The sequence below is a fragment of the Artemia sp. Qi Xiang Cuo genome, chromosome 21, assembly GCF_049724085.1.
Source record: "Artemia sp. Qi Xiang Cuo chromosome 21, ASM4972408v1, whole genome shotgun sequence".
In the NCBI taxonomy this organism is placed as follows: Eukaryota; Metazoa; Arthropoda; class Branchiopoda; order Anostraca; family Artemiidae; genus Artemia; species Artemia sp. Qi Xiang Cuo.
The window spans coordinates 22,959,922-22,976,793 of record NC_142814.1 but is presented as its reverse complement, the minus strand read 5'-3'; the positions used below and the strand labels follow the sequence as shown (position 1 = coordinate 22,976,793).

The 16,872-nt window shown below is 33.0% G+C and overlaps 1 protein-coding gene across 2 annotated transcripts in view; it reads right to left on the bottom strand.

Moving 5' to 3' along the window:
• Positions 1 to 874: 874 nt before the first annotated feature.
• Positions 875 to 16,872, bottom strand: part of Mlc1 (Myosin light chain alkali) — a 30,593-nt gene continuing 14,595 nt past the window's right edge. The window contains exons 3-7 of one of the 2 annotated variants that reach the window (XM_089106526.1): positions 12,512 to 12,652; positions 9,365 to 9,532; positions 7,677 to 7,763; positions 5,080 to 5,126; positions 875 to 1,156 (exon numbers count right to left, since the gene is read on the bottom strand). In XM_089106526.1, coding sequence (XP_088962652.1) covers positions 5,083 to 5,126; positions 7,677 to 7,763; positions 9,365 to 9,532; positions 12,512 to 12,652 — 440 coding nt within the window. In that variant the 3' untranslated portion in view covers positions 875 to 1,156; positions 5,080 to 5,082. The remainder of the gene's footprint in view (positions 1,157 to 5,079; positions 5,127 to 7,676; positions 7,764 to 9,364; positions 9,533 to 12,511; positions 12,653 to 16,872) is intronic. The other variant, XM_089106525.1, reaches the window with a different exon arrangement.

The following is a 16,872-nucleotide window of genomic DNA, read 5'->3' as shown; positions in this document are numbered from 1 at the left end:
ATAAATATAGTATTTACATACTGGCAAAAATTTATTATATTATAAGACATAAAAATAGTATAAACTGGCCCTATGCTGGCTCAAAAATCAAGTATATCTTAACATCTTAAGTTAGCTGAACTAGGATTCGTCAAATCGGAGTTTCTGCTGATAATAGGCTACTGTATGCGCCCTTGTACATTTAAGAACATTAGTATTACATACTAATGGGGAACATCAACATTTTCTTCAAAGGAAATGGGCGGGTGCGCAAAAATGTTTCCGGGGGTGGATATTGGATAAAATATTTGTTGCTTTTGCAAGAATAGCCTTATATGTTTTTCCAAATCTTGTGAAACTCTAGACTTTTTCCATAGTATGGAATTTCTGGAGGGAAGATGATGTGGAACCTTCTTCTTTATCCTTCTAAATCCACGCATAGTTTCTACGTACTGTCTCTACTTGAAGAACGATATGGCTATATAAGGGTTTTCCTGCCAACCGTGTGAGAACTCTCGTGTATGACAATCCAGGGAAAAGTACGTAAAAATATGAAATAATCGCAATGCAAGGTCATATCCAGGGGGGGGCTATAGGGTTTGAACACCATTGCACCCACCCACCCCACCCCAAGTTTTTACCTAACTCGCAAAAAAGTACCAAAAACGTATATAACAGATTTTGATGTGTTTTTTTAAGTTTTTTTTTTAACCACCCAAAAACAAAAAAATCTTGGATGTACCCTTATCAGGATGGTTTCAAGTAAAGTTTCCTTTCTTGACTAAAAACCATCTCTTGAAAAAATTTGGATTCTATACCCCTGTGTTTCTGAGCTGCGTATGCTTATATACTTAGTCAAGAATCCGTGACTAGCAAGACAGCTAAGACAACGAAATATACTAATTTATTTTATTTTTAATCGTCTGATCTCGACTTACCAAACGCAATTAAACACAAATAAACTCCCAACCCAAGGTTTTATTCCCAAAACATATAACACTTAAAGATCCTCACGTTCGTTTAATAATCATGACACTTTCATTTCCCATACACTCACACATTCACTCAAAATGACGGCCAATGAAGTATACCCACAATCACTTCATCACTGGTAAAGCAGTTCCAACTATTTAAGCTTCATCAGGGAAAGGTCCAGCAATGAGTTTTTGCAAGAAAGCTGTTAAAAAAAGAATAGGTTAAAAATGTTGAGCATATTATAGTTCATAGGTTAAAAGAAGCAATCAGTTCGCGCAGATTAGCCTACCTAATGGCTATCTAAAAAAAGCTTCCTTCGTCGGAACTAATCTGTAGAAAAATAGTTCCAGAAATATATATTTACATGTACTTTTTTTATAGAATATTTTTTAGTGCCATTGTAAATACTGATATACAACACGGTTTGGTGCTATATATCGTCAGTCGGGTATTAAGATGTCGTATCTACATAATTGTAAATTTTCGATGAGTAAAGAAAACCTCACAAGTTTTTTATTTCCCCTCCGATAACCGTAAAACAAACTGATTGATAGGTAAAATAAATGCATATCAATTCGTTTTTGTTTTATGGTTATCGGATGGGAAACTAAAAAATTGTGAGGTTTTTTTTGCTCTTCTGAAAATCTGCAATTATGGAGACACGACCTTTTGATACCCGACTCTGATCCCAGCTACTGAAGGGCCGATAAAAGGACCTTTGGAGTCAAGAATTGTCATTAATTTATGACAAGATCGTAAGGAGCTCGGTCCTTCGGCTTTTGCAAATGAATGTCTTCATATACAGTAAATGGATCACGGAGTTCGGATCCGAGTTTTACTTATGTTTCTAATTTATTTTACAAGTGATTGATGAACCCATATTCTTATGGTGTTAATTAAATCATATATAAAAAAAAAAATATAATGTTTGTTCCATTAATTTGGCCCCCATATTCCTACCTTTTTAAGATTTCATCAATCTGGCTTCTGAATGAATTATTTTTAAACCAATTTCTTGCATATTCTGACTTGACATAAACATATTGTTTTCGTGCTAGACAGTAGCTCAGCCATATATTTCCTTTAGAGCTGGGCCAAAACATCATTACACACGAAGGATTAGGCAAATCATGAATAATAAATATTTCTGCTTAGTAGGAGCATAGGCCCCGCTTTTAACGTAAGTCAGCACTATTGATGAAATATTTGACTATTGCTCGGAGAACTATGAAGCTTTCAGAGAACTATGTTGCTACTCATCTTTTCAGCCACTGTTCAATATAAATACAATATAATTTTAAAATACACAAAAGCAGACCAACTTAGCAATAATATGGCCTAAAAATGCGTCTTGGAACTAACATCACAACATTGCAGTAATAATTGTTAAGATAGCAACAGCATAAGCTATAAAATTTATAAGGACGAAATTTTAACTCACCTTTTTAATTTGTAATCGCTATTCCTAACACTGAACACAGAAATACTTTTAGGCGCATATAAGCAGTGTATTTTAGTAGTTTTAAATATTAATAATTTGCAATTAGGAAAATTAATATAGCAAAAAAGTAAATAAAATGCATGGTGTAATTTGCATCACAACATTGCTATGCAATAACTGTGAGAAGGCGACAAGCGTTGAAATCTCCAAGAACGAAATTTTAACTGCACCCTTTTCAATCGCAAACACCATTCCTTAAGTCAACTCAGAAGTATTTTTAAATGCACATAAGCAGCATAATGTAGTAGTTTTAAATAGTAATTATTAGTATTAATGTGAAATTGCTTTAGCTAAAAATAATACACAAGAAAACTTATTAACACCACAAAAACGCTGTAATAATAGTTACATAGTAGTGGCAGAAGTAGTTAAAGTTAATAATGACAGCTAAAAGAAAATAGCAAAGTCTTAGATAAAGAAAATAAAAATTAGTAATTATGTTTGATAATATACGTAGAGAAAAGGCAAAGGCTTTTTTAGTAGAATATTATATTGGAAACAAATCCATTTTCCACTTTAACTTAACTTCCATAGGCAGAATTCAAGTTTGTGCCATAATCAAGTGGTTGAAATGCAGATTTTTCAAAGATTAAAAAAAAATGAAAAAATTGTAATATCTCGAATTTGTATTTCTGCTTCTTTTAAATTATGATTATGGATTATAAAAACTATGTTTTTTAGTTCCAAACTTGTTTTTTCTTTTATTCTTTGATAAATGTAAGACTGGAATCTCTCGTCGGAATGCAAATTGGATTTGGGCTGTTTTGTAATATATTACTTCTTAGCCTCACCAAAAGTTGCTACATTATTCAATCTTGGTAGCAAATACTAGACTTCACATGAAAAACATCATTAAAAATAAATTCGCAACAAGACAGCTCAGATCCCATAAAGTTTTAAATTTGCCAGAAAAACAAACATAAAGGCTTGTGACACTACCTTTAAGGGTTAATAAAAAATTTATGATAATTCTGAAGAATGGAAAATTTTCAACCAGATCTTTCGAAGTTCTTCCCTGGGGAAGAGAGGGGGTGGGGTGTATCATTTTTGGATTTGAACGAAAAAGTAATTTGTAAGTAAAACTTTTTTTTGAAATTAGACCGTTGGCCATTGTGCTTAAGCAAAAATTAAAGACCGATTTAAGAAAGCCTCGAATCAATTGTTTGAAACACCCTGAGACACAACAAAGTGCTTCCAAAAGTTTTGTTTTTCATGTTTAGCTATTCTTCCCTTCTAAGTAAGATTAAAGCTTAAAGTAATTAATGGAATCAGAAGGGTTCTAGATTTATCCTCTACTGCTCTTGAAATATTAATGGAAAGTTGTCTTCTTTCTTTAGCTTACGTAAACAGTTCAACAAGGTTGGCCGTCAGACATTTAAGTTGAAAAAAAGAACTGAAGAAAAGAATATATATATATATATATATATATATATATATATATATATATATATATATATATATATATATATATATATATATATATTGAGAATTTATAGAATTCTCAATATATATATAATCGATATTGAGAATTTACCGATCCCAAAGCACTGGTCATTATATCCGTGATTTGGTTTTGCTTCTCATGGATCCCTTATGAAAGCTCAAATTCCCAGCAATCGCTTTTTGTAAAACATAAGCATGTTTGAGGTAAGAGCGCAAGATTTTTTCTAAGAGGAGTGAAATTTTGCAGGTGCCACGGCAATGTTTTTTTTTAATAAGCTAATTGCATGAAAAGTACAGCAAAATATGGAGAATATTCCAAAAATGCCGAAATTGGGGGAGGGGGTCGAGGTTCAAAAACATCCTTACCCTTGCATAAGTAGTCTGCCTTTTTCCGCTTACAAGATTTACGCCAGATTTTAACGTTATTAACTAAACAATGTTTGTGATGGACAACCACTCGCTGGGCATGGATTGTTTTTTTGACGGCTAAATTCAGGGGGGAGGGGGATTCTTTTATAAACTGCAATTGGCAATTTGTAGTGTTCAAAGATTTAGGGCTTTGGTTCCAAATAAAGTAAACGCAGTAGGTTTTATACTTAAATGGGGGTAAATGGTATTAGGTATTTTTTATGCATTTTTGAGGTTATAACCTGGTGTTTATTAATTTGAACGCATGAAATTAAATGCAATTTCTCCATAATTAAAACTTAGATTTTATATATTCTAGGCTTTGAATGGAGCGGTTAGTAAATAAGAAGTTCGTCTAAGAACTAAAATCAGATACTTTAAAGCAGAGTCTCTTAAAGTCAGAGCCAAAAGCAAATTTAAACCTTTCAGTTGCAATTAACTCCATTTTGACGAAGCAAAATTAAGATGATCTGAAACTACCATCTTAGTTATATAGGCATTTCTATCTTTTATAAATAACAGTATGCTAACAGGTGAGTCGGGATTCTTCGTGGAAAAGTGAAGAATTCTAAGCAAATTCAACAATACTTTCTGTCGTGAAAAATAACACCCCAATCACATTATTACTCTCAACTCTTGCATAGCTTTTTTAACCTTTGTGTCTGCCATAAGACCTATCAGAAGTCAATATGGATTATTTCTTAGCGACAACACTGCCTCTAGTTTGAAAGCAAAAAGCAAAAGTAAAAATCCATGCCAGATTTAGAACTTACTTATTAGGCATCAGGATATGGTCCTGCTAGCAGCCTCTTCAAGAAGGCTGAGCGAAACAAAATATTATGGTTAAAAGGGTATCAAAATAATACTGTTTGACATAAAAGGGTAGAAAAATACTATGGGTAGAAAGAGAGTCACAGAAATAAACAGGACTTGAAAATTTCCCTTAAATTCCATATAGTTTTATATTCATTCTACTTACCTCCCATTTAATTAAATTTACGACACATAGATATCATCACCTCCCCCAGTGATTAGTCATAAGCCCGCCTACGAAAACCCGTGAACATGGCGTAATGGGGATCTAAGATGCCTCAATGGATGTCTCTTTGGAAAAGGGACTGCATCCTACCACATATTCCACAATACGTTGAAATAGCCATGATGTATACGGAATCACAAAATAAGTATTGCGAATTAACCCTAGAAGGGTAAACATTCGTAAACTGTACAACACCAAAACACGTTTTTGTGGTTACCATGGAAATGGATGCATTGCGAGGACCCATCCCCCGTATATATTAACATTACGATTAGCCAGTTAGTGTGCCGTCTCCGAGGTTTTATTATCTGAACTGGATCGGGAGATATTAAGCGTGAGTAGTAAAAATTACGAAAACTTACCATCTATGTAACTTTTACACCTGTTCTGAAAAACTGATTTTTTTTTTTTTTTTATTAAAACTGTGTAATTACTAAACTTCTTCAAACTATGAGGTGATATCAATTATCTAACGTTATTTACAAGCTTCGTAACAAATTTCGTCAGGAATAGCATATGAAAATCCTGAATTTGGTTATTTTCTGATTTAACCGATTTATTCCAATATCTTGGGAACAAATAGAAGTGGCAAGTTTAACAACAGGTTTACATCAATTCCATTTGCAGCAGAACTACTGAAAAAACTGTATCGACTGACGACAGTTGAGACTGTACGAAAAAACAAGACGGATATTCCGAAAGAGCTGCTTATGAGCAAAAGGAGAATAGGAGGAAGCTCAATCTTCAGTTTCAATCAGAACCTGACTCTAATCTCATGGCTTGCTAAGCTATCAAAAATGGTTCTGATTCTGTCAACTTGCCATGAGGGTACCAGTATCATATAATCGCATATAATCCAGAAGATGAAGATCATTGAATACTAAAATAACGCCAAAGGTAGTATTGAAACATTTGAACAACTGTGTAGTTGAAGGTCAACCACTCGGAAGACCAACAGGTACATTTGCATGTTTTATGAGCTGATGAACATCAAGTGAATCAAAAGTTATGTCATCTACTCCTTAACTATCTCCAAATCTGGTAGAACACCATATTCACTAAAGTCTTTCTTGAATGTTCTGTTCAAAGCACAGTTCATATATTATCCAGTATGATCATTCTCTATCTCACCCATTATAAAAACCCGGACCGGGGTGCGAGTGCTCCGGAGAACGTTTTTGCAGATATAAACATAGGCGAAGTCAGATTAGCGGGAATCCAGGTTAGTCTGTTTCCGACTGTTTCCATCAAAGTGCATTGAAACAAACGGAAATAAAGCTAATGCAGAAACAAGCTAATGCAGAAATAAGTGGGAGGAGCTTTTTGTTCACGAAGACCAGAAATGATCTGCGATAAGCTTACTGGTATATTCTGTCTACTGTGGTTCAAAGAGTTGACCCAACTGAATATTGACACTCGTTTAGACACCTCAACTTTTCAGCACTCGATCAGACTCTATAGCAGTCAACGTAGGTGACAGGTGAAATACGTTTACTAACGCCTGTGGAAGGGAAAAGAACGAACTGTAGTCTTTGCCGAGCGTGCATTCGTCGAAGGACTACCAATTTTTGCAACCACTGCAAAAAGCCATTCTGCGGAGAACACCATGTGAAGTCATGCATACCACGTAACTCCAATAAATGTGCTATTTAAGACGTTATTTGTAAATGTGTTTTTGATAACTCCCACTTACTTTTAAAATATGCTTTAATGATGAGTTTTAGAAGTCAATGTTTCTTGAAATAGTAAATTTTACAGAAGTTTACCATCTAGGTAACTTTTCGGGAAGCTTACCTTTGTATGGTTAATAATAGTAAAACTAGTCATAAATGTGTCTTCGAGGCTTAATAAGGGGGGGGGGGAAGAAAAAGTGTAAACGAAAGTTAAAATACCTACGAAAACCAAAAAAAAAGATATAAAAAAAATCCCCAAGTTATAGTGAAGAGTAAAATCCAAAAAGAAATAAAAAATATTATTCAAACAGTAGGCCACGGGAAAAGTGACAAGAAAAAAATAGTACTTTATTGCGAATTTTGTGAGAACTGAATACTGCCAGTGTTATATATATATATATATATATATATATATATATATATATATATATATATATATATATATATATATATATATATATATATATTTTTATATATATATATATATATGTTTATATATATATATATATATATATATATATATATATATATATATATATATATATATATATATATATATATATATATATATATATATATATATATATATATATATATATATATATATATATATATATATATATATATATATATATATAACTAGGATAGATATACTTACGAGTGTATGGGATATTTCCGTCATCATCTTCAGGATCCATGCAATCCTTGAAGATAGATTCAACTTGTGCGTCTTCTAATTTCTCACCTAAAATAGAATAAAATTCAAGCTCTCGCTGTAAGTTAACTAAGCCAAAATTCTATATGTCGGGTAATGACCCCACTATGGCACTTTGCTGATAAAAACTAAGTCAGAAGTCAAAGGGCAGGAACAAAGTTTTTCATGAATACAGAGTTTCAACGAAGTCGATAAACAATTAACTGATTTTAAAAACACCCTCTTATTGCGATGAGTAAAGACCAATTTTGAGAAAGCATTCTTATCCATCTTGCTTACCATGCTTTGTAGAAAAATATTTAAAATTATATGAAACTAATTTCTTGCTGCAAAATAAAGATAAAATATATTTTAAAAATACATCATAAGTAGGTGAACAGCTGTTGTCTCCAGTACCATCTGCGGTTACATTAAATATATATATATATATATATATATATATATATATATATATATATATATATATATATATATATATATATATATATATATATATATATATATATATATATATATATATATATATATATATATATATATATATATATATTATAAGTTTTCTTCTTTGCTAGTTTACTTCACATAGCAATAAAATGGTGTAGAAAACAATAAGAAATCAGTTAAAATTACTATTATGTTTTCTATACGAACATAGTTTACTTCATTAAATAGAGGGCCCTTTGCATTTAGCGATAGCAGCTTTTTGAGGTTTAGTATTTACTCTTTGGTTTTCTATGTTGAATTAATGGCAAATTTTTATATAATCTCCAGTCGTCTAAAACTTCCCGTAGCATTCAATGCAACAAAATCCCTATGTAGTCTGACACCCCCGCCGGACAATTTTGATATAACAAATTAGCCAAACTGAGCCAAACGGTTTCATAGAGACAAATTCATACATTTTCATTTTATCACTACAAAAATTAATCCAATTTAGGTGTAAAGAGACCGTTAGTTGTTTTCTTATCAAGTCTAATGTTGTCACCACCTTAGAGAGAATTTTTTTTACTAAAACAGCAATTACAGTAGTAATCTTATTGATAGTTATATTCAGTCATGGATAATGGAGAGATTTTCCAATAGGCTTTAGTTTAATTAGACCGTGCTACCTTTACATTAAAATAAAATGTCGAAAAAAGAAGATTCCGAAACTTTACGAAAGTACCTCAATTCAGACATTGAAGGAATTAAATAATTAGTTTACCAGGTTAATTATTAATTACCACACAAACCTACTGATTTCAGGAAAAGTGATCTTAGTTTTCTTTGTTCAAGTAATTTTTACTGAGCTATTACTCATCAAAGTTTATTCTAAAAGTGCCCCGGCGTCCGAAGATTCAAACGTACTAAGTTATGTTTCAAACGTGTAAGTTATGTTAAGATACGTTTTGACTAGTAAATTCTTATTTCCGAAATTTTCCAATTAAGGGCTCGAATCAAGAGCTGCCAAATAGACTTTTATTAATAATTGTATTCAATGTTATTCAAAAATTATTGGGAACATTGTGGCTAGTTTTGGGGTCACTTTGAGGGACTTCCCACTCCTAAAGTATATGTACAGTTGTGTGCGGTACAAACATGTGTATAGATTCGCCAACAGAGGGCTGCTTCTGCATATGATAATATCATACCTAGGGCAAGAAGAATGTGATTCAATTCAGCCAGCAGCATGGTGCCATTTTCGGATTTGTCGTAGAGTTTCATGCACTCAATAAAATCTTCTAGAGTACCGTGATCTTTTTCTTTCTTAACTTGGCTGAAAATTGGAAGGAATTCCTCAACCTTGAGTTTCTTCTCATCTGTAATACAGAAGATTCTAGTCAGTTTTCAAGCGCAGAAATAAATAAATATAATATAAAAAAACGAATAAGATCACACAAATAAAATATTTTAAAACCATACAAACGTTTTTTAGACGCGTGAGCACTTTACTGAGCAGCCGTGATTCAGTGACCAACTGTCTAGAATCCATATAATCATTTACTCCATGACGGATACAAATAATGATAAGCCTTTCACCTTGAGGCTTAATAGTCTTTCGCTTTTTAAATCTGTATTGAATATGTCGCTATGGAATTAATTGGAGACAAATAGGAAAATGGATGTCGAAAGAACAGAGCTTTAAAACGTCAATTACCAGTAAAGGTCATCTAGATTACAAGAAATGTCATAAATCTGGATGCTAACTTTTCATGTTAGCAATAAGGTCATACATGCACAAATGTTTATAGGTGAGCAGATTTTTAATGAGTATGACAATAAAAATATCAAATAATTTAGCAATAAAGAGAATGTGAGAGAATGAAATTGGAATTATCCCAAACCAGTTAAAAACAAAGTAAATGCAATTGTTTTGATACAATTTTCTACAAACTGTCCATGGTGCAAAAGAAGCCACACAAAGAAACGGTTTTCCATTTCACATGATGTTTAGAACCAGCTTGTGTTGATGTTCTAAATGGAAAACTCATCAGTTGTAAAAGTATTTTCACAATTGTGCGTCACCATAATAAGCAGTATATTGATGCATATTTTTTTATCTTTACATAGCTTTTATTTTATGCTTATTCAAACTGCGCACTTATATTTGATTTTGCATTCCAGTTTAGCTCATAGATGGTACATTTTGTTGTCTGTTTCTTTCTTTCGTTTTTCCTCTCTCTCATTAATTTTTTTGTCTCGGAATTCCTTGATTTATTTTTATCGAAATATTCTTATGTGAGTCTAATTTCTCAATAAATTAGTTCAAACTACAAACTTGAACGCTAAACATTTTTAATGTTTTACAAACAAGTAATTTAAAGACGATATAGGGCCTGTTGTTTTTTACTTTTTTTTATATTCCAATCTAATCTACGTGTAATAAAATCTGCCCCTACCCCCCTAATGTGCAAATATATACCCTGTATTGGTAGGCCTATATAGAGGTGAGGGTAAAATTAATTTCCGACAAAAATGATCATTATATTTGGAAAGAGCACAAAAAAGGCATTGAGTGGTATATTCACTTTATTCGTAAGTCAATAATATGATTTGGTAGAAATTTTAACCAAATTTATAAAAATTGATAAAGTTTAAACTTTACCCCCACCTCCCTAATGTGCAAATATATACCCTGAATTGGTATATAGGGGTGGGGGGGGAATTCATTTCCGACAAGAATGATTATTATATTTGGAAAGAACATAAAAAAAGGCATTTAGTGGTATATTCACTTTATTCGTAAGTAAATAATATGATTTGGTAAAAATTTTAACCAAATTAATAAAAATTGAAAAGTTTAAACTTTACCCCCACCCCCCTAATGTGCAAATATATACCCTGAATTGGTATATAGGGGTGGGGGTAAAATTCATTTGCGACAAGAATGATTATTATATTTGGAAAGAACATAAAAAAAGGCATTGAGTGGTATATTCACTTTATTCGTGTCAATAATATGATTTGGTCAAAATTTACCGTAATTACCGTAATTAGGGCTATTATATTTTCATAGGGGGTAAACCCAAAATTTTCAATATAATTTTCCCTTTTTTTCTTTTTTTGTCCTTGCTTTTCATATCGTTATCAAACTTTACAGTGAAATTCAGGAAAATTAAGAACCTTAAGATACCTTTTAAAAGTGCCTTTTATAGAGTAATAAGCCTAATAGAAGAGCTGGTGTTGGTTCATATTTTCGGTTTGTTTTAAAGTTTGACTATTCATTTTAATTTCTGTTAGCATGTATTTTTGTACGTTTTCAGTATGAGTTATTATAGGTTTAATGTCGCTCTTTACGTTTTATTGAAAATGTTTTTGCAAATGTTTTTTACGATTAATTTTGTGATAAAATTTCCTGTACCTAACATTGTACTCACATGGTGGTAAGACGGCTAACTTTATTCGCTTTAATATTGTAAACAAAACACTGACAGGGTAAAAACAGAACATTACGATTTACAGGAATGCTGTTGTTTATGTTAAAAGTAAAGATCGCCATCTAGTGGTTACCAAACTTGATGTAAAGCTGACATTTAGGAAGAATAACTACTTACCAGGTAATTATGATGTTGACAGAATTCAGAATGAGAATTTGAGAGGAATATTGCAAGAGCAGCTGGATATTGGAGACCTTAGAGCAGATTGGAGAGCTTGGAGACTGATAATTAAGAAGAATGATTAAAAAAAACAGTTGGTGAAGCAGAAGAACATGTCTTAGAGAAGAAAATGAAAAAAAGCTGCTAGGAATGTTAGTGAAAAGGCTACAAACTTCGTAAAAGAGAAAAAGATTTTTCACTAAAATGTTCTTAGTGATAGGTCTTACGAGAATAAGAGTCTCAGACGAAAAAGTTTGGAACAATATGAAAATGAGTCTGGAATAAGATTGACATTAGGATGCTGAAGCCATGATAATGACTGGGGACCCCAGTCTGGGGTCCAGTATAGTTCCGAAACACGAGAGCTTTCAAAGGTCGAGGAAAACATTCTTACGTTTTCATGGGAATTGTCTATGATAGAAAATTCTCATTGCAACATTAAGAATATCTATGTTTATGTCTAGGGACAACTTTTGGTACTCGTTTGGGTGTCCTTATATCAAACAATAAGCTGTGCATAAATTGTGAGTTGATCCCTATTTTGTGGGCTATAATGACAGAATGGTTATTATGATTCAATTATGTTTTCCAGTTGAAGCAGGAGAGGTTGCCAGAAACATTACTTTCTGATAACCCTTCTAAGGCCAAAATAAAACCAAGACATCCTCAAGTAGGTTAGTAGAAGAACAGAAAAACACTTACTCTTCTTTTTAGTCCCGCCAAGCTTTTCAATCTGAGCCAATGTTGGATTCAGGTTGAGCGCCCTCAAACAGTCTCCAAGATAGAAAGCATCAACTGTCTCGTTTCCATCAAAATCGTAAATAGAGAAGGCAAATTTTGCCCCTGAAATACAATTGTTCATAATAATTTTAAAAGAATAACCTGTTGGTTCTAGAAATATGCCACTCGAAAAAATAACATCCTCTGGTCAATGCTCGCTTCAAACAGCAGGCCATTCGTGATAATTATCTGGTTCAATAATTACAGTTATTTATAAAACATTAATTAACGGCAAGTACAAAACAAAATTTCTTGAGTGCAAGCGGAACTTTAAAAATGAAATTTTAAGCGATAAAAATATCAATAGAATTTAGTTTGTATGCTCATTTCAAATTTTCAAATATTTTCTCAGAGTAACCAGTTTAAGAAAACTTACTGAATCTTAGAAAAGGTGAAAGCAAATGGCCTATTTTCACGAGGATACCATATGAACCCATGTTCACCTCCTATCACCATGGAAACTACGCTTTATTGCACAAAAAGGTGAATTTCTCCATCCAGTTCTACTCTGGTCTAAGGAAGATTTGAATTACAGTGCTTCGTCAAGTTCAACAAGAGATGGATGATTGGAGAATGGAATCAAAAACATGATTTCGTTGTAAAAAGCCAGTGCAATTACACAAGTGTGCATGGATGTCCGAATTTCATCCAACTCTCATCTACTTGAAAGTACCCTTAGTCGGTGTGTCAAATGTCAATTCCTAGTCAGCGTCAGTGTATCTCAAAGCCAGACACAAAACATGTCAACCCTATCTAAAATCTTTTGTCTTCCCTGAGAAAAATTAAGATGCATTTTTATTTGTCTTTCGCTTTCCCCAGCGTCAATCGTATCGAAAAACTGATCATAAAGTATTGGAAGATGATTTATTTGAATGGAGAGATTGAGTTCTAGTGCCGTGTTTCAAGTAACGGGATTATCCCAATGCAAGTTGCCGTTTTCAGTTTAATTCAACCAGTAATTACAGACAAAAATCTTTAGAGAACAATTCTGAATAGTCAATTCGTTCAAAAATATTGAAAACCATTTACTTTCAGAGGATATTCAGGTGCTACCTAGTTCTTTCCATTTCTAAGAATATTATCACTGTTACATCTGATATTTTTATATGTCACATCTAACATTTGTATACTTCTGAGATAATTGCCGGAAATTGTTCACTAATGTGTCAAACAGTTCGTGGTAACGAACTGTTAGTAAGGAGCGACCCGGCTCAATAGTAACCGAAACTCTAAAAACCGGAATTTTGATAATTCCGGTTTTTAGAGTTTGGATAAGATTGAAACATAAGAAACATCAATTGGATAAGATTTTTATGCTGATTTCAAATATATAAGTTTCATTAAGTTTAGTTTTACCCGTCAAAATCTACGCGACTGAGAAAGTTTGCCTTATTTTCGAAAAAAGAGGAAAACACCCCCAAAAAGTCACAGAACTTTAATGAAAATCACACCATCGGATTCAGCGTATCAGAAATCCCTACTGCGGAAGTTTCAAGCTCCTATCTGCAAAAGTTTGGAATTTTGTATTTTTTGTCAGAAGAAAGATCACGGATGAGCGTTTGTTTTTTTTTTCTTTTTCTTTCCCCAGAGGTCATCGTATCGATCCAGCAGTCCTAGAATATCGTAAGAGGGCGCATTTGAACGGAAATTAAAAGTTCTAGTGCTCTTTTTAAGTGGCCAAAAAAATTAGAGGGCAAATCGGCCCCCTCCCATGCTCATTTTTTTCCCAAAGTCACCCAATCAAAATTTTGTGATATCCATTTTGTTCACCATAGTCGAAAATCTCATAAATATGTCTTTGAGGATGACTTAATCCCCCACAGTTCCCGGGGGGAGGGCTGGAAGTTATGAACTTTGCCCATTGTTTAGATATAGTATTGGTTAGTGGGAAGTATAAAGACGTTTCAGGAGGGATTTTTTTCTGATGGGGGGGGGGGGGGTTGGAGAGGGGGTTACCTGGGAGGATCTTTCCATGGAGGATTTTTCCATGGGGGAAGGGACATTTCTATGAAGGGGGCGCCGGATTTCCCAGCATTATTTTAAAAACGATCAGAAATTAAATAAAAAAACTAGTTTTTTCAACTGAAAGTAAGGAGCAACACTAAAACTTAAAACAAACAGAAATTTTTACGCATATGAGGGGGTTCGTCCCCTAGTCAATACCTCGCCCTTTTCGCTAAAGTTTTTTTTAGTAGTTTCAAAAGAGCTATATATTCTAATTAACCGGCCTTTGTGATTCAGGGGTTTGTGATTCGAACACAATTCGAACTTAAGCGTAAAGAGGAAGGTATCGACTAGGGGACAAACTCCCTATTAAACGTAATAAAACATACGAATATAGAAGTTCGTTACGTAAGTTAATTCGTAAGTTACGTCAGAACAAAATTTCAAGAAAGCCATTTAGCCAAAAAAGTAAAATTAATTCACAAATTTCGTTTTAATTATCTATTTACGGTGAGCCAAAATCAAAACCTGCATTAATTCAAAAGCGTTCAGAAATTGAATAAAAAAAAATAGTTTATTTTAACTCAAAGTAAGGAGAGACATTAAAACTTAAAACGAACAGAAATTATTCCCTATATGAAAGGGGCTGTCCCCTCCTCAATACCTCGCTCTTTACGCTAAACTTTTAATCTGCCATACAACTTTATTTTTTAAAATAATAGAAAACTTTAGCGTAAAGAGTAAGGTATTGAGCAGGGGACAGCCCATTTCATATACAGAGTAATTTCTGTTCGCTTTAATTTTCAATGTCGCTCCTTACTTTCAGTTAAAAAAAACTTGTTTTTTTATTTAATTCTCAAAGGATCAGACAGGCAAGATGTGTTCAATCCCACTTTGATCCTCCTGATGTACTTTTAACCGGTTGATCCTTCCTTTGAGCACTGCTTACCAAATTGAGTTTGGTAATTATCTCAGAGGTGTGAAGACAGCCTCTAGGCGTTACAGAAACTAGGCACGGCTCAGAAAGCAACGTGACAGTGAGTGTGACCTATACGCGTGACAATGATAATATATGCAGTCTATATAAAGTAAAGGATATAGCAAACAATAATTTAAAATTTTCTTATGGTTGACTTCATTTGAATTATAAAAATAAAATTATAAGAGGGTGGCTACTGCTCCCTCTCATCGCGTTGATTTTAGTGATAAAAAGTTAGTTTCTAGTATATAGCAATGGCTGCTGAGGAGAAATGATCAACCACCATATTACCATTAGAGTCTCCTCGGTTAAAATATTAGTTTGAGTTTACTACTTTCATGCGAAAACACTATCTTTTTGTAGCAGTGATCTAAGAAGAAATAGTCAGCCGAAGAAAATAGTCGTAAAAACTTGGTTTACTTTCAACAAAAATACCATAAGAAACTATTTTTTTTTCAAATGAAAGTAAAAACTTGTCGTCGAGACTTGAGTCAAACAGAAATTAAACACGTTGACTCGAGACAAGCACTAGTCAATCGTATATATGGAAGGAGCTCCTACTCCCACTAATCCCCCCTCTATCTACCCCTTTTTTACGTTAGGTTCTAGCTAATAATTTCCAGAGTTTTATTTAGAATGTAACGTTACAGGTAATTAGTAATTGCTGTTTTTTACGTGGATGTTTGTTTTATTCTTTTCTATGTCTCTTAAACGTAAAATCCTCAAAAATTTTGCACCCCCTCCCCTATGGGGTGATGGTAACAATCTTCAAGTAGTGTCCCTGAGTAAAGGATGCCCTGATAATAACTATCCACAAATAGGGGCTTACTACTACTAATGTCAAAAAGTCAAGTGATCTTAATAAAAATCGCTTCATCAGATTCCGCATGTCAGAGAATCATACTGTAGAGGTTAGGCTACAAGCTGAATAGTCAATTCGTTCAAAAATATTGAAATATATACAAAAATGTGCAATTTTGCTGTTTTGCCAGAAGAAAGATCACGGATGTGTTTTTTCAGGAGTTACCTGTTTTATTATTTTTTCTATTATTTTTAGCCCTGACCAATATACATAAGCTTTGGACTTGGCTAATGCATAATCTATTAAATTGACCCTATTCTTCTAAATTCATGTATTGTTTATTTAGAATATAAACAGGTTTACATTTCTGTGTCTTAAGCAGTAAAATATTTTCACCGATATTTTGGCATTTGGTGCTGGCATCGATAAGAACTGGAACGTTTCCGAAAATAAATTTAGCTTGACACTTGGGCTAAGAGGAAGAAGAATCGAATCCAAATAAAGTCATGAACTTTTACTTGGATCAGAGATCAGATTCAGCACAAAAAATGTAAAATA